At 45.7% G+C, this 21154-nt stretch overlaps 1 protein-coding gene across 2 annotated transcripts; it reads left to right on the top strand.

Moving 5' to 3' along the window:
• The first annotated feature begins 1903 nt into the window (after nt 1-1903).
• DNAJA4 (DnaJ heat shock protein family (Hsp40) member A4) lies at nt 1904-17188 on the top strand. 2 transcript variants are annotated; one of them, XM_060259870.1, is made up of 8 exons: nt 1904-2002; nt 6178-6315; nt 8468-8648; nt 10494-10598; nt 11465-11692; nt 13468-13698; nt 15568-15668; nt 16659-17188. In XM_060259870.1, the coding sequence occupies exons 2-8, from the start codon at nt 6184-6186 to the stop codon at nt 16872-16874; spliced, it is 1194 nt and encodes a 397-aa protein (XP_060115853.1). In that variant the 5' UTR covers nt 1904-2002; nt 6178-6183; the 3' UTR covers nt 16875-17188. The 2 variants fall into 2 exon arrangements, with proteins under 2 accessions (XP_060115853.1, XP_060115855.1); XM_060259872.1 differs by lacking the exon at nt 1904-2002 and having other exon boundaries at nt 6159-6315.
• The last annotated feature ends 3966 nt before the right edge of the window (nt 17189-21154 follow it).

The following is a 21154-nucleotide window of genomic DNA, read 5'->3' as shown; positions in this document are numbered from 1 at the left end:
AAGTATTATAGCTGACGGGGCCTTTTGTGTGGTGGCACCATGTCTACTTCAGAAGAAATAAACGATATTTTGGGATTTGGGGATGGTTTTTTATTTACTTGCCACATGATCTTCTTCCAGATCCTTGTCACCGTTGTGTGATTTTTAATCTGTACTTTGGGTTTTCTTGGCCCCTTTGGAATACTTTAAACCAAAATCCAGGTATTTGTAGCTGTTAAGAATATGTCAGGTTAGGACTACAGAGATCTGAGTTTGAATTTCCATCCTCAGCCATGCAATTCAATGCATGAACATGGGCAAGTCACTTCCCTCTCAGTCTAACCTACTTCACAGGGTTGTTGCGAGAGTAAAGATAATGGAGAAGGAGAACTGTGTGTTCGAACCACACAGGAAGGTTGGGCTATAGGCTTCCCAAACCTCCCGCTCTGGCGGGAGACCCCTGGGTTCGCAGCCTCATCTCCCACTCTTCAAAAATTGGGGGGTGGGGGTGGAGGGGGGGGAGAACATACCTGTAGGCTTCATGTTATTATAGAGCTCCTGAGCCGTTTGTAAAATGTATGCCCCTTTAAGGCTGGGCAGGAAGCAGGAAGGGCTTGGGAGAACGACCCCTTCCTTTCTTTTGCTTTCGTTTTCACAGCCAGAGTTCTCCGGAAGAAGATCTGGTAAGTATTTGTGTTTGTGAGAGAGGGAGGGGGCAGGGGATTCCCTGGTTTGGAGGCCCTCCCCCCTTTAGAAAGCGTGGGGGGAGGGAAATGTCTCTCTATTATTCCCTATGGAGAATATTCCCATAGGGAATTCATCCGTGGGTATTGGGGGTCTGGGGGGTCTATTTTTTGAGGTAGAGGCACCAAATTTTTAGTATAGCATCTAGTGCCTCTCCCCAAAATACCCCCCAAGTTTCAAAACGATTGGACCAGAGGGTCCAATTCTATGAGCCCCAAAAGATGGTGCCCCTATCCTTCATTATTTCCTATGGAAGGCAGGCATTTTAAAAGGTGTGCTGTCCCTTTAAATGTGATGGCCAGAACTCCCTTAGAGTTCAATTATGCTTGTCACATCCTTGTTCTTGGCTCCACCCCCAAAGTCTCCTGGCTCCGCCCCCAAAGTCCCCAGATTTTTCTCTAATTGGACTTGGCAACCCTATTGGGCTAAGAACATGAGAAATCAAAGTAGGGTAGACAGTGTTACCAGCTCTAGGCTGGGAAATACTGGGCATTTGTGGCGGGGGTGGGGGGGGGGGAGTCTGGGGTTTGGGAAAGGGAGGCACTTCAGTGGGTTATAAGCCATACACTCCATCTTCCAAAGCAGCCATTTTCTTTAGATGAACCGATCTCTCCCACTACAAAACCAATTGGAAACAAAAGCATTTTTTATGTCCAGTAGAAATGAGCGGGATCGTTGTAAGTAATTACCATTATTGATTTGCAAAAAAAAAAAAACAAAATTAATGAGGAACGTCTAGTTTGCAAGTTAGCATTTACAGGCTGTCCTCCAGCGGAGGCTGAAACTCCGGGCGGCTCGCGGAACGCCTCGAAGCGCGGCCTGGCAAAAAGGGGGCGGGGAACCTCCACCCTCTCACCGCTGATTGGCGGCGGCCGTTGCTGCGCAACGCCGCGCGCGGACGCTACCTGCCCTGCCAAAAAAGGCGGGCTTTTTCCTCTCCTTCTGAGGGAAGAAGGCGGAGGGCGGAGCCTTAGCGCGGCTCGCCTCAGCCTCTCCCCGCCCACGCGCGCCGCTGACTGGCTCCCCTCCCCGTCCCCTATCCTGATTGGTCGAGCGAGCGACGCGGCAGCCCCCGCCTTCGCCCTGCTAGAGGTTTCCAGAGCCTTCGGTGACGTCACGACGCCGGCTTTCGAGAAGCTTCGCCGGTCGCCTATATAAAAGCCGCTGGGCCGCCGGCCGCGCGCTAGAAACTGCCGGAGTGACGCGCTGAGGAGGATCCGCACTTTCGGCGGCGGAGTGTTGCTACTCTGTGAGGGCGCCGCGGGACGGAGAAAGAGCAGTAAATACGCTCTTTTGGGGTCCTTGTGGGTGTGCGAAGGCGGGGTGGGGCCTTTCAGAGCACCCCTGAGGGGGGATATCGATTAGTATTGATGAGTACCGATGCTGATTGACAGGTCTTGCGGGGGGAGGGCAGTATTGATGGGCGTGGTTTGGGAAAAGCGGGGATTTCAACAAGGGCTCCCTGTGGCAGGTTTCGTTTTGAAGACCCCGCCTGGGTCAGCTGCGATCCCTGCTGCCGGCTAGGGGTAGGCGTAACTTTCCAACCCCACAAAAAGGACACTTTTCATCAGTTTTTTTGTTGGAAAAAGAGCCCCAAAGAGGACGGACACCCTAAAAAGAGGGCCTCTGGTAACCCTGGACTAATACACGGGGCTCCCGGGGGCGGCGGGAGGGTGGAATTAATTGCTATTGGTGCTCATTGGCGGGGCTCCCGGGGGAGGCGGGACTAATTGCTATTGGTGCTCATTGGCGGGGCTCCCGGGGGAGGCGGGATTAATTGCTATTGGTGCTCATTGGCGGGGCTCCCGGGGGAGGCGGGACTAATCGCTATTAATGCTCATTGACGGGGCTCCCGGGGGCGGCGGGAGGGTGGGATTAATTGCTATTGGTGCTCATTGGCGGGGCTCCCGGGGGAGGCGGGATTAATTGCTATTGGTGCTCATTGGCGGGGGCTCCCGGGAGAGGCGGGATTAATTGCTATTGGTGTTCATTGGCGGGGGCTCCCGGGGGAGGCGGGATTAATTGCTATTGGTGCTCATTGGCGGGGCTCCCCGGGGGGAGGCGGGATTAATTGCTATTGGTGCTCATTGATGGGGCTCCCTGGGGCGCCGGGAGGGTGGGATTAATTGCTATTGGTACTCATTGACGGGGCTCCCGGAGGCGGCGGGAGGGTATTTTTAATTCGCATTGCTATTGATCCTCATGCAGGTCTCCCGGGGATGACGGGAGGGTAGTTTTAATTGGCATTAATAACCATTGGTGCTCATTGACGGGGCTCCCGGAGACAGTGCGGGGGGGGGGGTAGTATTAATTAGTATCAGTTCTTAATAATAATTGATAGGTCACCTGGGGGGGCAGCAGGATGGTGCTTTTCATTGGAATTAATTACTATTGCTGCTCATTGACAGGTTTCCTGGGAGTGGTGGGAGGGTAGCATTAATTAGTATTGATGCCAATTGACAGATCTTGGGGGGGGGTGAGAGGGTTGCATTAATGTGAATTATTATTGATGTTATAATATCGGCCAGTATTAAGTGCTGTTGATGGTAATTGATTGGGGGGAGGGGGCGCATTGTCACTGGAGCTTGTCAATTGGTGTCAGTGCTGATCTCTTAACAGTGTGGTCCCCTATAGGTGGGCAGCCGTGTTGGTCTGGAACAATAGAACAGAGTTGGAGTTCAGTAGCACCTTTAAGACCATATAGAACAAAGCAATAGACAAGTGTCACTTTTAAGACCAACTAAGTTTTATTCAGAATGTAAGCTTTCGTATGCTCTTAAGCAGACTTCATCAGACAAAATGGAATGTCTGATGAAGTCTGTTTAAGAGCGTATGGTCTTAAGGTACCACTTGTCCACTGCTTTGTTCTATTGCTTCAGATCAACACGGCTGCCCACTTGGATCTACCTTTAAGACCAGCAAAGTTTTATTCAGAATGTAAGCTTTCATGTGCATACATACTTCTCCAGACTGATCATGCACATGGAAGCTTCCAGTCTGAATGAAACTTTGTTGGTCTTAAAGGTGCTGCTGTACTCCAACTTTGTTGTAGTGTAGTCCCTTGCAAAGTTACCTCCTCCCAAGCCCACTGAAATCAGTGGGGAACTGCTGATGTAACTGTAGATAGGATCACATTGTAAGAGTGTGAAGGCCCTAATTGTGCTCCCGGCCTTTCATGAAAAAGTAAGATAATGTTAGCATATAATGTATTGCATTCAATATGTATGAGTGTCATTAATAAAAGTACTTTACTTTACAACTTTCAATTTGCATTAGTTCTTGCGTTTTAGGGTCATGACTGTAAGGGGTTGCCAGCTTCAGGTTGGGAGATTCCTGGAGATTTGGGGGGAGATGGAGCCTGGGGATGGAGGAGTTTGGGGAATGGAGAGACCTCAGTAGGGTATAAAGCCATAGAGTCCACCCTCCAAAGCAAGCATTTGCTCTCAGGGAAGTGATCCCTGTTGTCTCGAGATAAGTTGTAATTCCAGGAGATCTTCCTGGAGGCTGGCATCCCTGTTTGTATCCAGTGTCTCAGTACTTAATACCATGGTTAATATTTATGCTTCTAGTAGCATCAGTGCTATTAATAGACTGCCATTAGCAGTATGCTCAAATGTCTGAAGTAGTTGTGTTAACATTGTTTTGAGCCTTAGTGCTGTTGGCATTATTGGTGCTGTTTTAACAGCATTGTTACATGTAATATATAAATTACGCAAATGGAGGAGAAGCACTACGTGTTTGTATAACAGTTCCAGAGGATATGTTACATTACACTTGATTTTGTCCTATGTATGCAGAAGTTGGAATTACTTGAAAACCTGTTAAAGGGATAAAAATTTTCCTCTGACCTTGATAAGCTGGTTTTCTTACTATCTGATACAGACCCGTTCGTTTCCTACAGAGTGTCACTCTTTGCCCCTGGCTGTAAACAAAATTAGGGCCAAGGTTGCCATTTCAGTAAATAAATCTTGTGACTAATTGGTTTTATTTTAGGTTCATAATTTTATCACATATTAATATTTGTAATTAATTAGGTTTAGACTTGAGCCTAATGGTAATCGTATTTCTGCAACTCAATATTACTTGCTTCTGTATCTTATCTTGTAACTGATTTCTTTTTATGATGCTTTTCGTCCCTTTTTATCATTAAGTTCTTAATTTTCTATTGTGATGGCCTTTGGCTGTAAACAATAAATATTTCTTCTGCTGGTGGTTAGGAGATAGTATATGTTAGTCTCAGTGGAATTTGTCTTATGATTACGGGCATCAGTGCCCTTAACATAAATACAGCTGGTATTTGAACAGGTGCTGTTCATTATGGACATGGAATTAACAATATTTGTGCAATTATTTGTGCTGTAAATAGTGATGATATCAAATGTGTGGGCATAGGGTTGGTGAGTAATATAGTTTGTGAGTTCAGGTTGGTTAGCCATGTCAGTCTGAAGCAGCAGAGCAACATTTTAGTCCAGTTGCATGCATAGAACCTTATTCCTTGAATAAAACTTGTTGCTCTTAAAGGTGCCACCAGATTAAAAAAAATAAATTGAGGTTGTGTTGGCAGGATAGCGATATTTCCATTTTGCAGATTTGGGCTGGAGAAATTTCCCTCATGAGTTAGCAAGAGAGGTTCCATTTGAACCTGGGACTTCTTGTTCTAAGGTCTTAACCAGAAGATATCATCCATTCTCACCAAGATGGCCAGGAGAGGAGCACATTAGGGGTCATTCCTGCTGCTGTTCCTAGGTAGATCCAGGTGGGCAGCCATGCAACAGAACAAAGTTGGAGTTCAGTAGCACCTTTAAGACCCACAGCTGCAAATCATACCCTTGGAGGAGGCTACTCCCTCATTGCTGATCCGTTTCTGGCTGAGCAGTGTACATTTACCTGCTCGAGGACCTAGTTTTTGTGATCTTAGAAAGGCCAGTGCTTAAAGAACACAGAAACAGTGAAGTGTTTCTTGTACAGAGTGAAACCATTAGTCCATGGTAGCTTGGCTCTGACTGGCAGCAGCTCTCCAGAGTCCCACACAGTAATACATCTTTCCCATTATCTGCTGCTGGAGATGGGAACCTTTATGCAACTGAAGTACCATTATGAAGAGTAAGTCTGGTGGCTTCTTGAAGACTAGTCAGTTTAGTAACTAAAAGCCTTCACACAGACTTATACCACTATCTATTTGTTAGGCTTCAGATTGCCACAAGAAGTCTTCATAACTTCATAACCTTCTGGAATTAAGCTTAGAGTCCCCCTCCAATGTGAGAGCAGAGGGAATGCTCCCTCTTAGGTGGGGATACAGTTTTGTATTAATAAAAACAATGTACTTTTAACATTATTTGGAGTCTGGCAGATGTTGTCCCAGAAAGGGAAAGTCTTATGAGTGGAGGAAGAACAATGGTGACAAAAAAAAAATCTCCCAGATGCTTACATTTCTTCCTCTTTTGTCCTTTGCAGGCCATCATGGTGAAGGAGACGGGTTACTACGACATCCTGAGTGTGAAGCCCAACGCCACTTCAGATGAGATCAAACGGGCATATCGCAAGCTGGCACTGAAGTACCACCCCGACAAGAACCCCAGCGAGGGAGAGCGGGTAATGGGGCCGTGGCTGGCATCTTGGGACTGAGGCGTGGGATGAAACAGCGGCTGCGGCCTCTCTTTCCGCAGCTCGTCCTTCCCGCTGCTACTGCCCTCTCACCCCACAGCTGATGGCAATAACATCAGAGGGCTGTCATAGAAGCCCCCAGCCTCCAGAGCCAGTTTAGTAGCTGATCAGTTGATTGGCAGAGATGGGGGACTTTACATGCCCCGGGAAGCTCCACCACCCCTTCCCGGGCATTTGAAACGGTGAGGATGGGAGGGAAGTGGAGGCTGGGGAGCACAGCCTTCAGCTGGCTGTGGGCGGGGGGGGGCGGGGCTTGAGTGCCCCCCATCTGATTGAGCCAAACTGCCTTGTGGACGGGATGGGGCCGCCTCCCACCAGAATGTGTGGAGGCTTCAGGATGGCTCTTTTTGAGCCAGCCCAATCCTGGATGCCTCCCATCTGTCCCAAACTGCCCGCCTGTTATCACCCATAATGTACTTTTGTTTAGATTTTGCAAAGTGGAGTGTTTGTAGCACATTGAGGAAGTTTAAAACGAGGTGTAGCATGACTCTTGACTGATAAGGGGTGGTCCCATCTGCCTTGGTTAATCCCTTGGACGGGCTAGCCCTAGCAGCTCCAGGTGCAGGGAGACTCAGGGTCAAAATAACCCACAAATTCCCCCCCCCCCAAAAAAAAATTCCTTTAGCACTACAAGTTCAGTATAGTGCTAGATTTGGATCTCTGAGACCTAAGTTCAGTTTTGCACTCTCCCACAGAAGATCACCGGGTGATTTTTGACCAGACTGATTGGAGAAGGTGCAGAAAAGGGCAACTAAAACGATTAAGGGGATGCAAAGTCTTCCCTGTGAAGAAAGGCTAAAGAGTTTAGGGCTCTTTAGCTTAGAGAAACAATGATTGGATGTGTGTGAGATAAGACAGAGGTTGACAGAATTACACATGAGATAGAGAAGGTAGAGAAAGAAGGTCTTTTCTCCCTTTCTCATAATACAAAAACTTGTGGGCACTCAATGAGGTTTTTAAGGTTTTAACTGTTTAAATATTTAATTGTTTTATACTTGAAATTGTTTAAATTTTATGTTTGATTAATTGTTGGAAGCCGCCCTGAGCCATTCGTGGGAAGGGCGGGATATAAATCTCGAATAAATAAATAAATGAGATTAATGAGCAAGTTGGCTTAGAACAAATCAAAGGAAATACTTCTGTACCCAAAGAAGAATTAATACATGGAGTTCACTGGCAGGAAGTGGTGGCGGCTACAATAATAGACAGCTTCAAAAGGGGATTGAAGAAACATATGGCACAAAGGTCCATCAGTGGCTGTTAGCCACCAGGTACAGATGGAACACTCTTATCTGGGGCAGTGGTGCACTGTCTTCTGGGTGCTTTGGGGGGGCCACAGTGGGAGGGCTTCTGGAGTTCTAGCCCTACCAGTGGACATCATGATAGCACCTGAGTTTTGGCCCCTGTCTTGGCCTGGAGGGGCCCTTGGTCTGATCCAACACAGCTTCTTTTATATTCTCTCTGCCTATCGTATGTATTTCACAGGGTGGTTGCTGTGAGCATAAAATGGAGGGGGAAGCAATGTTGTAAGCTTTGGCGAGAAAAGCAGGAGTGTAGCCAAATTCTGCATCTTCAGCTCCAGAGGTAGTAGAAAAGCTGGTGGGTCAGGAAATGCAGAACTTGGGGCCCTTCCGTTCTTTGATACCAGAGGTTGCAAACCTGTTAACAGGTATGATGGAAATTTGAGAGGGAGGTCCCAGAGCTCTCAGAGCGGAAAAAAAGCAGTTTTCTATGGTCCAGGTGGTACTGCAGTTGGCAGTGTTACCACAGAGAGCAGGGTCACTGAAAGTGGTGGTTGGTCATTGCAATCCCTCCCCAGTCCCCTGCAATACCAATAGGCTTGCTGGACTCTTCCCAGTAAAACACATCCATTTTCTGCGGGAGAATCTACACACTGCTCAATCAGGGGTCAAGTGGATTTTAAAAATGGAAAGAATACAGCTTTCGCCCTGTAATACTCAAAGTCCCTCATGAGTCTCTTTAAGTGACATGTGGAACTTTGCTCAGTGATTTGAACAAAATGTTAACTGTCACGATTCAGTGATCAGCTTGTATTTAGTGGGTCTCTTTTTTTCCTTAGTTTAAGCTCATATCCCAGGCTTATGAAGTTCTGTCAGACCCCAAGAAAAGGGACCTCTATGACCAGGGTGGGGAACAAGCTATTAAAGAAGGCGGCTTAAGTGGCGGCGCTTTCTCTTCACCCATGGACATCTTTGACATGTTCTTTGGTGGTGGAGGCCGAATGAATAGAGAGAGAAGAGGTATGAAGTTTTTTAAAAAGATTATGGGACTTTATAAAAGTTTAGCATTTTGAAAACCATAACTTGTGTACAGAGGGTATTTCTCAACTAACCGAAGGCTCCATCTCAGCATAAAAGCTCCTGACTTCATTTCAATGCAGAGCCATCATTACTAGTGAATGCCTTCTAGCTGGCCCCCATTTCATGCCCTCTTGTATGTTTTGGCCCATTATTAGGGTTCATATAGCAATAGCAATAATACTACATCGCAGCAATTATATTGCTTTCATTAGTAACCATCAACTTATCATTTGTAAGGCTTTAAATCAAGTGTCACATGATGATTAGAACACGGGTCCCCAACCTGTTGGAGCCCGTGGACACCTTTGAATTTGGACACAACGTAGTGAGCGCAGTCACAAAATGGCTGCTGCAGGAGGCAGAAACAGCTTCAAAATAAATAAAAATGGCTGCTGCCGCTTGCCGTCAGTCACACAGTGAAGACCCTTGTGCTGTGGCAGAGTTGCTGCCCAAGTAGCATTTTTAAAAATCTGCACAGGCAATAAAATCTCCAGTGGCCAATCAGAAACCCTGCTGGACAAAAGCTGCACCTAGCCCTGCCCATTTTCTAAAGACACTTGGGCAGGTGCCCTGGTGCCCACAGGCACCACGTTGAACCCCCCCCCCCTAGATTAGATTTTTTTTTAACAATCTTGCAAAACAATCTCAGAAACCAACAAGAGTCAAAGCTATCTGATGGAGATTTGATTCTCAAAGCCTCCAGATCTTATTAATGGACAAAAATCACATTTAAAAAATCATAAGGTTTGTCTGTTTATGTTGGAGCTCATGAAATGCCTTAATATTTAGGTTCCTGAGCGGGGGTGGATTATTTTCTTCTTGTAAGTTTACAACAATAAGCATGAAATACCCTGTTTTTTAATACTGGAGAGCTGAGTTTCTGGGATTTTTAAAAAATTAAGTGCTATACAACGTATAGCTGCTGATACAGAAGATAATGCTGATATGGAAAAGTTTTCATGGTATTTGAGTTTTACCCATAGTCTGCGTTTGATACACAGTTGGGGAAGTACTAAAAAGGTATTCACATCTTGCCTCAATGCAGGGATGGCTGGCTTTATAGAAATTGGCTCTTAAGAAGTCACTTCTATTAAGCTTCCTTTTTGCCTACTGGCGTTTTCACACATGCTGAACAATGCACTTTGAGCCAGGTGCACTCATGAAGCTGCCTTATACTAAATCAGAACCTTGGTTCGCCAAGGTCAGTATTGTCTACTCAGAGACTGGCAGCAACTCTCTGGGATTTGAGGCAGAGGTCTTTCATATCACCTCCTGCCTGGTCCTTTTTATCTAGATGCTGGGGATTGAACGGGGTCTGCCCAAGTCACAGGCCATTCCCATGAATGCGCGTTCAAAGCACTTCCGAAGTTAGCAAGTGAATTTTGTTCTTTTGTATAGTTAACTCTGATTGCAAAGTAGATTGAAAGTGTGTTATTCAAGCATGTGTGAAAGACATCTAGCCACAAGGGAAAGGATCAGTAAGATGAAGGGGAGAGAGTGGCAAAATGGCTGAATTCCAGTTTGGGTGAGGTATAAATCATATATTTTCTAAAAAAACAACTTTGAACGGATAGATTGACAGCTGACTGGGGGAGGGGGAGCAATTGTACTATGAAATAAAATGTTCAGTTCATGCTGACCAGGAACATGGTGCGTGCTTTTTCAAGGACAAGGGTGTCATGTTGACTGTTCAAAGGGAGGAGGAGGGGACTAAAAAGCTTCAGACAAGAGCCTTGTAAATGGCAGGCTTTGATACCAAACACCTGAACTCTTTCTTTTATTAAGGCAAGAATGTGGTGCATCAGTTGAGTGTCAGTCTTGAAGACTTGTATAATGGGACAACGCGGAAACTGGCACTTCAGAAGAATGTAATTTGTGACAAATGTAAAGGTAAATGACCTTCTGGACTGGACACAAGTGGAACTCTGCAACTGGTCTGGACTTTTCTAATTGTAAGCTAATTTGGGAACTTTTGTCTGGCTGGGAAAGCCAGAGTATTCATGCCTTAAAGAAACAAGCACCGGAGTTTGTACATAGAAGCTAGATCGTTGCAAGGGCCCTGAAAGCTACTGAACGCGTCATGCAGCAATATTTTTAGATTCTCGCTGTCTATAGTGCAGGGACCCCTGACCTTTTGGAGCCTGTGGGCACCTTTGGAATTCTGACACAGGGCAGTGGGCATCTTCACAAAACAGCTGTCTCAGAAGGGCAGAACTAACCACCAAATGTCAGGGAGTGGGGACACATGATTTTCTGAATGTTTCTGGTGTTGCAGATGGCAGGGGGAGTTTCTTGCTTTCATCCACTGCTCATGGGCTCCCTGTGAATTTTTGGTTGGGCAGCTGGAAAGGACAGTGAGCAGGAGATGTGTCCTTTGCCTGACCGGCTTTCCTCTGCCTTCTTTCGGGCTACCAGGTGGTGTGGTTCAAGAGCAGAGAAATAATTGGGTATCGGAAGGCTTAGGTCTGTTTCCGTTCCTGTTTTCCCAAGCCACTTATAAATGTGCCTTGACTTGTATCACTCACCTTTGGTGTTGCTGCAAATTAATTGGGATTGTTGTGTAACTTCTCTGGTTACACAGCTAACAGCAGCAGTGGGTGCTGCTCAGGCCATGCTCAGTCAATACATATTTCGGCAGAGATCTTCACTTCAGCATCAGTGCTGAGATTCAGCCATCTAGGTTGTCGTGCCTCTCTTTAATATGGGTGAACATATGAATTAAAAACTCTTTATTCCTCCTCTCCCCCTGTTTCTAGGCTACGGTGGGAAGAAAGGGGCTGTGGAGAAGTGCCTGACGTGCAAAGGGCGAGGGATGCAGGTGATTGTGCAGCAGATTGGGCCGGGCATGGTGCAGCAGATCCAGACAGTCTGCCCCGACTGCAAAGGCCAAGGCGAGCGCATCAACCCCCGGGACAGGTGCACCACCTGCAATGGCAACAAAGTGGTGCGGGAGAAGAAGATCTTAGAAATTCACATTGACAAAGGTAAGGGTCTTGATTTTTAAAAAAATTTGTTTAAAGCAGGGGTGACCAAACTTGCTTAGTTTGGTGAAGTGGTTAAGCGTGTGGAGAACCAGGTTTGATTTCCCACTCCTCCACTTGCAGCTGCTGGAATGGCCTTGGGTCAGCTATAGCTCTCATAGGAGTTGTGCTTGACAGGGCAGCTTCTGGGAGAGCTCTTTCAGCCCCACCCACTTCACAGGGTGTCTGTTGTGGGGGAAGAAGATAAAGGAGATTGTAAGCTGCTCTGGGACTCTGATTCAGAGATAAGGGCAGGGTATAAATCTGCAGTCTTCTTCTTGCTTAACGTAAGAGCGACACAGAATATTTGATGTTTGAGAGCTGCGAGGCATGTACAGCAGACATTTGCGAGAAGGCAGGCAGATAAATGGGAGAGGGAGGAGGAGAGGGAAAGGTAGAAAGAAAGCAAATTTAACTTTAAATGGCTGGTTTGGGCTTGGAGAGCCGCACAATATCTGTGAAAGAGCCACATGGGGCTCCTGAGCCACAGTTTGATTTGAAACATTCTTCATGCAGACTTTCCCACCCAGTCAAGGGGGTGAATACAAAAAAACATACAATATTTCAACAACTAAAAGTTCAATTAAAATTATAATTCAGGAATGCATAAACAACGCTAGAAGGAGGGGCAGTAAACTGCTATTGGAGGCATACCAGATGAAACAAAAAAAATGAAGCTTGCAAAAAGAAACTGATAGAGAGAGACAGACAGATCTAAGGAGGGAGTCCCAAAGTTTGGGTGAGATTGTTCCATTCTAGTGCCTGCATTGGGTTTTGGTGGAGGGGGGCGGGTTGCCACTGTTACAGCTGATTTATGGAAACCCTATAGAGTTTTCAAGGCAAAGGACATTCAGAGGCCCTTTGCCATTGCCATGTCTCTGCATAATGACCCTGGACTTCCTTGGTGGTCTCCGATTCAAACAGTAACGAGGGCTGACCCTATTTAGCTTCCGAGATCTGATGAGATCAGGCTAGCATGGCCTGGGGCCTTGCAGGTCAGGCTTAGGACCAGCATCAGTTGAGTTTAGAAAGTTTTGGACATCTACTACAGACTTGCCAGCCAACACACGCTGGGATATATCTCTCCCAACCATCCTTTGGCTGTATTTTGTACGTGGCCACTTTCTGTTGTTTGTTTTGCCCCTGTCTGCCTCTCTGAACTCTTCCCAAGAAAGACTGCATTTATTAGTAAAAGTTTTGCTACAAGAACAATATAACCTAGGCTCCAGGGTCAGATAACGGTCCTCTGGCCTATTCCAGAACTGTTTTCAGAGCACATTGGTGACACCTGAGGGGGGTGCTTCCTTGACTGCGGCACCAAAACTGAAACTCTCTCCCCATGGATATTTGCCTCTACCCTTCTGCCACTGTCTTCCCCCAGCGAAGGAAGACATTTTTGTTCCATATGGCTTTCCATTCTCTCAGTAATCCTTCCTTCCTGTCCTATTTCAGTTACTGTTTCTCTGTGCTTTTACATGCACATTTAACTTTCCGGGTTTAGTTGTTTTTATGATGCGTTTTCATAACGCTTGTTTAAATTGTCAGCCGCCTTGGTGGCCCTGATCGGTGCAGATAGGTGGGTATAAATTTTGTAAATAAGTAATGTGATTACGATACAATCCCCTGAATAGTCCAGTACTGAATTTACCAGACAGGTTTTGATTGCTTTTGTCTGGCACTGGTTTGACATATAGCATGTGGGTGCTAAGCTTTGTTTTCTTTTGCTTTGTGTCCCGCAGGTATGAAAGACGGTCAGAAAGTCATGATTCACGGGGAAGGCGATCAGGAGCCAGATCTGGAGCCCGGAGACGTCATCATTGTGCTCGATCAGAAGGACCACCCCGTGTTTCAGAGAAGAGGCCAGGACTTTATTATGAAAATGAGCATTCAGCTCACAGAAGCCTTGTGTGGTTTCAAAAAGACAATAGAGACGCTGGACGAGAGAGTCCTCGTAATCTCTTCCAGGCCAGGTGAGATTTGTGGCTAGCTTGGCTGAATTAACAGTCTGTGTGCTTCCTTTAAAGAGATTGTTTCAGGAGGTAATTAATGCGAAAGAGCAAGGTTTGAATCCAGAGCCCTGATTTGGATAGTCCAATCTCATCGTTGCTGAGTGGGGTGATCTCCTTGAAATACCAGAGGCGGGGGCAGGCTTTATTCAGCCACCTCTGAATATCCTCTAGGCCCTCCAGTAGGGGGTCAGTCACTGGAGTTTGCCATGACTTCCAGCTGCAGGCACACATTTTAAAAAAAGATTCCAGTAGCCCCTTAAAGACCACTCAGATTGCCAGGAGCTACGCTTCTGAGAACTGAAGCACCTGTCATTAGGTAACAAGCGGGAACGAATATCTGGAAGCCTCAAATCCCAGTCTGAAGGTGTGATATTAAGGGCTCAGGGATGTCCGTTGCATCTGATGGAGGGAGTTTGGACTCTGGAAGTCTTGCTCTTTTAAAAGATTATTGCCTGTTTTTGTGCAAAACAGTGGCTTTTAAATCCTGGGGTTATGACCTTCAGGTGAACATAAGAGAAGTTGAATATGGCACCAGCAGTCTGTCACGCAGTGGCCAAAACCCAGGGGTCATCAGGAGGTCCACCACTGGGTCAGATGGGTCACAGAACTTCATTTACTAGGACAGTAAGATGAGGTCACTCGCTGGGAGAGAGAATTTGTTCACATGCTGCTTTTAAAAAGTTGATAATTAATCTTCTTTGTTTGCCCCTGGTTGGGCAGGAAGGCAAGCGCCCAAAAGTTTTAAATGAATAAATTAAATAAACGTTTGGTGGGACCCCTTGTGCATGACAGCCAGCAGCCAACTTCTTAATGTTAGATTTTGTTTCTGTTTTCTGTGCCACTTTTTGAGGAACCTGGATTCTTACTCTCAGGGGAGAGGTGGTGAGCAGTATAAAACATTCAGTCTTCATTTCAAGTGGAGAGGAAGGGACACCTCATTTGCCTCCCCAAAAAATTTGGAATAAACCCAAAATTTGTAGATCTTGCCAATTTGTAGATCTTTCCCCTGGAGGGGAAATGGTTCTGTTAATTGGAAAGAAAATCACTGACTGTTAACAGGAATACATGAATAAATACCCAAGATTCAAGTACAGGAGCACCTTAAGGGAGAGACCAACAAGATTTTCCAGGGTCTATAAGCTTTCAAGAGTCAAAGCCCTCTCCATCAGTGAATAATTGCACTGAAGTTCATACGGGCCCCAGAATTGCACCAAGAAAACAGGACGTGCATTGACTGTCCAGCCAGGAGAATACAGGTTAAAGCTTTGTTGGGGAAACAAACTCAAAATATGCATCACCATAGTGATTGTTTCCCTGTGTCTCTGGAGCTCTCCCTTTGTTGCTCACAGTATTAGACTGTGAAGTACGCCAGGAGGGAAATCATGATTCCAACGCCTCCTTGTGTGCTTCTGCAATTCAGCAGGCCCCATACTTCCACCCCATGGGATTAAAATTGGGTTCTGCAGTGTAGAAAGCTTGGAGGCAGCTACGCTAGGCCATAGTAAGTCTGTGAAAAAGGAAAAATGGGATGTACATAGAGACAATTTGGGAGGTAGTCTAGGGAACAGCGTTCTGGTTTTCTGCCCAATAAATTGTGTGATAGTCTAATTAGGAAATGTTCAGCTAGCATAGAACTACACTGGATGGTCAAGTACATGAAATGATCAAGTCCAGCGACAACTTTATATTTCAGTAAAATATACATATTTCCTTCCTTGTTAAAGTAAAATGGGATGCAGGAAGCTGTTAAACTCTCAGAAATGGGCTTTTGGAAAAGTTTGTTTGTATTTTTTTAAGTGCATTTTAAATGTGGAACTCTTCTTCCAACAGGTGAGGTGATAAAACACGGAGACCTCAAATGCATCCACAGCGAGGGGATGCCAATTTATAAAAATCCATTGGAAAAGGGTTCTCTAATTATACAGTTCTTGGTAAGTAAACAAAAAAAAGTTTAAAAGTTAAGTGACTTAGATGTAGGAATGGCAGGTGGCAGTCTGGAGTCCCCAGAGCTTCTGGGGCAGGGCAAGGGATGGAAAAACAGCATCTGGCGTCTATGTTCAGGCAAGCCCCTAGAAGTTATGTCAGCACATTGATGCTTCCACGGTATCACCATAGAGTTTCTAGAGAGTTGCTTGCCATCAGACGTTAAGTCTGGGTTTTTGTCTACATGTGATGTCAGCACTCAGCCCAATGGACCAGCTGTTTCTCCTGCTGGCCCAAAGCAGGTAATTGGCACGCCTAGATAGGTGGTTTCCGTGAACAGTCATCAGTGACTTTTTCACTGGAGCCCCTGTTCCCACCTGCAAGTGTAGTTCAAAAAGACTGGCCCCAGCCATCAGCTCCCACCCAAGTGGACACTTGTGAAAAGGACTCGCCATCCTCCCAGAACAGGGGAAGTCCTGGCCCAGGGGTTTCTTGAGGCACCTGAGTTGTTGACTGCCATCAAGAGCCAGTGTAGTGTTGTGGGCAAGAGCAACAGGCTCTAATCTGAAGAGCCAACTTTGCTTCCCCACTCCTCTTCCATATGAAGCCTGCTGGGTGACCTTGGGCCAGTCTGAATCCTCTCAGAGCTCTCTCAGCCTCACCTACCTCACAAGGTGCCTGATGTGGGAGAAGAAGTAGTTGAGAAAAGAGGGTTGTAAAAACCCTCCCTTCTCTCTTTTCCTGGCGTGATGTGCAGAAGCAAGCAAAGTGCTCACAGAGAGGAGGGGAGAGTCCTTGATTTAGGGTTTGCAGGAAGAAAGTGTATCAGCATCTTGGGGAATTTTCCTTGGTGGTTGGGATCCTGGGCTAAGAGGCAAGATGTTAGAGCATTGTGAAGGGAGGCTTTAATGGCTTTATGACAAAGTGTCATGGAAAATAACGCCAGATGTGGGCCTCACATAGCTCTTCTCTACTCACTCAACGCTCTTCCGCTACAGGTTGTATTCCCGGAGAAAGACTGGCTCCCCAAGGAGCGGCTGTCTCTGTTAGAAGCTCTGCTCCCTCCCCGGGAAGACGTCATGATCACAGACGACATGGATCAGGTCGACCTCATGGAGTTCGATCCCAGGGAGCGGCCTCACCACCGGCACATGGAAGCCTTCGAAGAGGATGAGGAGGGGCCGAGAACAGGCGTGCAGTGCCAGACATCTTAAGCACAGAGGCGCTGAGGGGACTTTTTAGGAATGCAGCAGCCTGGGTTTCGGAAGCTAGCGGTGTCACCCCATGAGTTACTGGGCATCATTTTTAAAGGACACTCTTCCGCATTACCTTGTTCCAATGTTAAAAGACTGGTGTGTGCGTGTGTAGTTTAAGATAGGGTGTTAAATGACACGTCTGGATACTCCTGGGAGGCGTCAAAACCCCCCCACACTATTTATGTATAACTTGCAGCTTGAATATGGTATTTCACTTGAAGTTGTCATTATTCTTGGAAGTTTATTCCTTGAAATAAAACTTGAGGACCATTCCTGCGTGGTGTGGGCATGCTGGGGAAGGATACAGACCAGGGCTGTGGTGTCTGAACTTGAGCTGAAACCAAACTCATGAGGCAGGCCCACCCAAGTGATTCCCTGCAAGAGTTAGTCAGACACTTCCAGAAGCAGGAAATAACTCTGGGCTTTTAGCTTTCATAGTTTCAGAGAATAGCTGTCTTGGTCTACAGTAGAAGAGCTGGATTCGAGTCCAGCAGCACCTTAGAGACCCAAGATTTTGGATATGAGCTTCTGAGAGTCAAAGGATCCCTTCTTCAGAGCTGAGCTTTGATTCTCAAAAGGTTATACTCCAAAAATCTTGTTGGTCTCTTAAGGGTGCTGCTGGATTCGAATCTAGCTGGGGAGGGGCCGTAGCTCAGTGGGTTATAAGCTTTTGAGAATCAAGTCCCTCCATCAGGTAGCTTTCATAGCTTTTTCCTCCGGTGAGTTCTAAGGTTAAGCAGATGATGTCTGGCCTGTATTGCCGAGGGAACAGCTGCCTTCTGGGCACCCAGTGGGTGGGAAGAACTAGGAAGTTTCTGCCGCCTGTTTCCACTTGGTGAGATTGGCTTCACTGTTTGTCTGATGACCCATCGCCTAATGGTTTGTCAGTGTTAGGGCAAACCATGACAAGCTGTCAGCAACAAAGTCCGTACATGCTGGCCACAGACCTGTCAGTTTGTCAAAAACTAACCAATTGAATTTGTGTGTTTCCAGAAGAACCTAACAATAACTGAAGAAAAGGCTTAATATTATGAGGAAATCCCTGCCTTTTGTTAGTGTTGAGCAGGATCTGACTTCCAGAATGTTAGTTTTGGACAAATAGCAACGGCTGCTTCCACATGGGCATTGGGCTCTGCCCTCCCAAACATGAGGCTTGTTCTTTTATTTCCAGAGGATCCATGTGTCTTCCAGTCCACCAGCCACAATGTGTCTAACAGTAGCATTCCTGCTTCATAAGAACATAAGAGAAGCCATGTTAGATCAGGCCAATGGCCCATCCAGTCCAACACTCTGTGTCACACAGTGGCAAAAAAATTTATATATATATATATACACACACACTGTGGCTAATAGCCACTGATGGACCTCTGCTCCATATTTTTATCTAAACCCCTCCTGAAGGTGGCTATGCTTGTGGCCGCCACCACCTCCTGTGGCAGTGAATTCCACATCCGCTCCTGAATTTTAGCAGTACTTAAATAACCAACCATCCATTCCTTTTTAGCAATGTCTATGTTGGGTGCTGGTTAGATGTGAATGATAACAGGTTTTTATGCCTAACAACCAACAATCTGTTTTTAACAATATGCAACAACCTGTTAGGCATTGCCCAAAACTAGAGATCTGTTGGTTAAGCACTGCCAAAGCAAAGATTGTTCTCAACAAAACCTAATCATAATCAACAGGATGAGTTAGTCCATCTTTGTTTCTAACGTGAGTTATTTTTCGGTGATAACTAAAAAGCTGTGGTTAAAAGAACCACAAGCTGTTGCTTGTATCTAGGGTTTTAAAATACACACACACACACACACACACATATATATATATATATTTAGTAGAACAGTACTAACTAATCAACCTTGTAAGCTTGCATCAATACCCAATGGTAGCAATTTAATTGGATCTTTTTAGGTACTGTTAAAACAATTGTATTGTCAGAGTATGATAAATAACATATTGTCAAAAACTAACATTGTATATTGATGGGTGTTAAAAAGTAACCAACTAATTCTTTTAGGTTCTGTTGGTGCTTAAAAATACCAAATGCTTCCGTAAAGTGTCGTCAAGTTGCACGGACTCATAGTGACCCCACCCAGCAAGGGGCTTTTGAGGCAAGTGTGAAGCAGAGGTGGTTGGCCATTGTCTTCCTTTGCAGAGTCTTTCTAGGGGGGTCTTCCAAGTACTGACCCTGCTTAGCTTCCAAGATCTGATGAGCTGGGGCTAAACTGTATCAGTGTCCCTAAAAATACGTTACAGGAAACATAATTTTGAGCCAAGAACAAAGCCTAATAGCTTCTCTTGTACAATAGAAAACGGATTCTGGAAGCTGAGCAATAGCAGATGGCTAATTTTTAACAGTGCTTGACCATAGCCAGTTAAGACTTGCCTATTTGCAGAGACTAATGTCTGCAGGGCAGCAGTTTGTGCCCATAAGGCCACTTTGGGAGAGGAAAGAGGGTCACCCTATGGGAGCTCAGGGCTCCAGTATGACCCATGTGACTGGGAGGGCAGCTGTTTGCTGGTGTGAACTGGCATTTTAGTTTCCTCTTCCTGGAAGAGTTCTCAGTTGCATCCCAGACCTCAAAGGAATTCAGTTTGGAAACCATCTCTAATATATATAAATGATGGTGACAACAAAGACCTGTTTGGTGTCCATGTGAAACCGTAATGCCTGGCTTCATTTACAACTCATAACTCAACGTGAGCCAACATGTAATTCTCCAGAAACCAAATACCACCTGTTTCAACCTTACCTGATACCCAAATTATGCTGTATCAGAGACTTCATACATTGCATCCTCAGTTTTCTCAAGGCTGCCACTAATTGGCATCCTTGTCAAATGACCTATAGTAACCCCAATAGGGTTACTATAGGTCATTCAGCAACTCTTGTCAATTAGCAAAGGGGTTACTTGAGGTCATTGGGGTTACGATAGGTCATTCAGCAACACTTGTCGATTAGTGGAGGGGTTACCTGAGGTCATTGGGGTTACTATAGGTCATTCAGCAACAGTTGTCAATTAGTAGAGGGGTTACTTGAGGTCATTCAACAACACTCAATTAGTGGAGGGGTTATTTGAGGTCATTGGGGTTACTATAGGTCATTCAGCAACACTTGTCAATTAGTGGAGGGGTTACTTGAGGTCACTGGGGTTACTATAGGTCATTCAGCAACACTTGTCAATTAGTGGAGGGGTTACCTGAGGTCATTGGGGTTACTATAGGTCATTCAGCAACACTTGTCAATTAGTGGAGGGGTTACCTGAGGTCATTGGGGTTACTATAGGTCATTCAGCAACACTTGTCAATTAGTGGAGGGGTTACTTGAGGTCATTGGGGTTACTTGAGGTCATTCAACAACTGTCAATTAGTGGAGAGGTTATTTGAGGTCATTGGGGTTACTATAGGTCATTCAGCAACACTTGTCAATTAGTGGAGGGGTTACTTGAGGTCACTGGGGTTACTATAGGTCATTCAGCAACACTTGTCAATTAGTGGAGGGGTTATTTCAGGTCATTGGGGTTACTTGAGGTCATTCAGCAACACATCAATTAGTGGAGGGGTTACTTGAGGTCATTGGGGTTACTATAGGTCATTCAGCAACACTTGTCAATTAGTGGAGGGGTTACTTGAGGTCATTGGGGTTACTATAGGTCATTCAGCAACACTTGTCAATTAGTGGAGGGGTTATTTGGGGTCATTGGGGTTACTATAGGTCATTCAGCAACACTTGTCAATTAGTGGAGGGGTTACCTGAGGTCATTGGGGTTACTTGAGGTCATTCAACAACTGTCAATTAGTGGAGAGGTTATTTGAGGTCATTGGGGTTACTATAGGTCATTCAGCAACACTTGTCAATTAGTGGAGGGGTTACTTGAGGTCACTGGGGTTACTATAGGTCATTCAGCAACACTTGTCAATTAGTGGAGGGGTTATTTCAGGTCATTGGGGTTACTTGAGGTCATTCAGCAACACATCAATTAGTGGAGGGGTTACTTGAGGTCATTGGGGTTACTATAGGTCATTCAGCAACACTTGTCAATTAGTGGAGGGGTTACTTGAGGTCATTGGGGTTACTATAGGTCATTCAGCAACACTTGTCAATTAGTGGAGGGGTTATTTGGGGTTACTATAGGTCATTCAGCAACACTTGTCAATTAGTGGAGGGGTTACTTGAGGTCATTGGGGTTACTATAGGTCATTCAGCAACACTTGTCAATTAGTGGAGGGGTTACTTG

This window comes from Heteronotia binoei, chromosome 19 (assembly GCF_032191835.1).
Source record: "Heteronotia binoei isolate CCM8104 ecotype False Entrance Well chromosome 19, APGP_CSIRO_Hbin_v1, whole genome shotgun sequence".
Taxonomy (NCBI): domain Eukaryota; kingdom Metazoa; phylum Chordata; class Lepidosauria; order Squamata; family Gekkonidae; genus Heteronotia; species Heteronotia binoei.
This window is presented reverse-complemented; position numbering and strand designations above follow the sequence as displayed.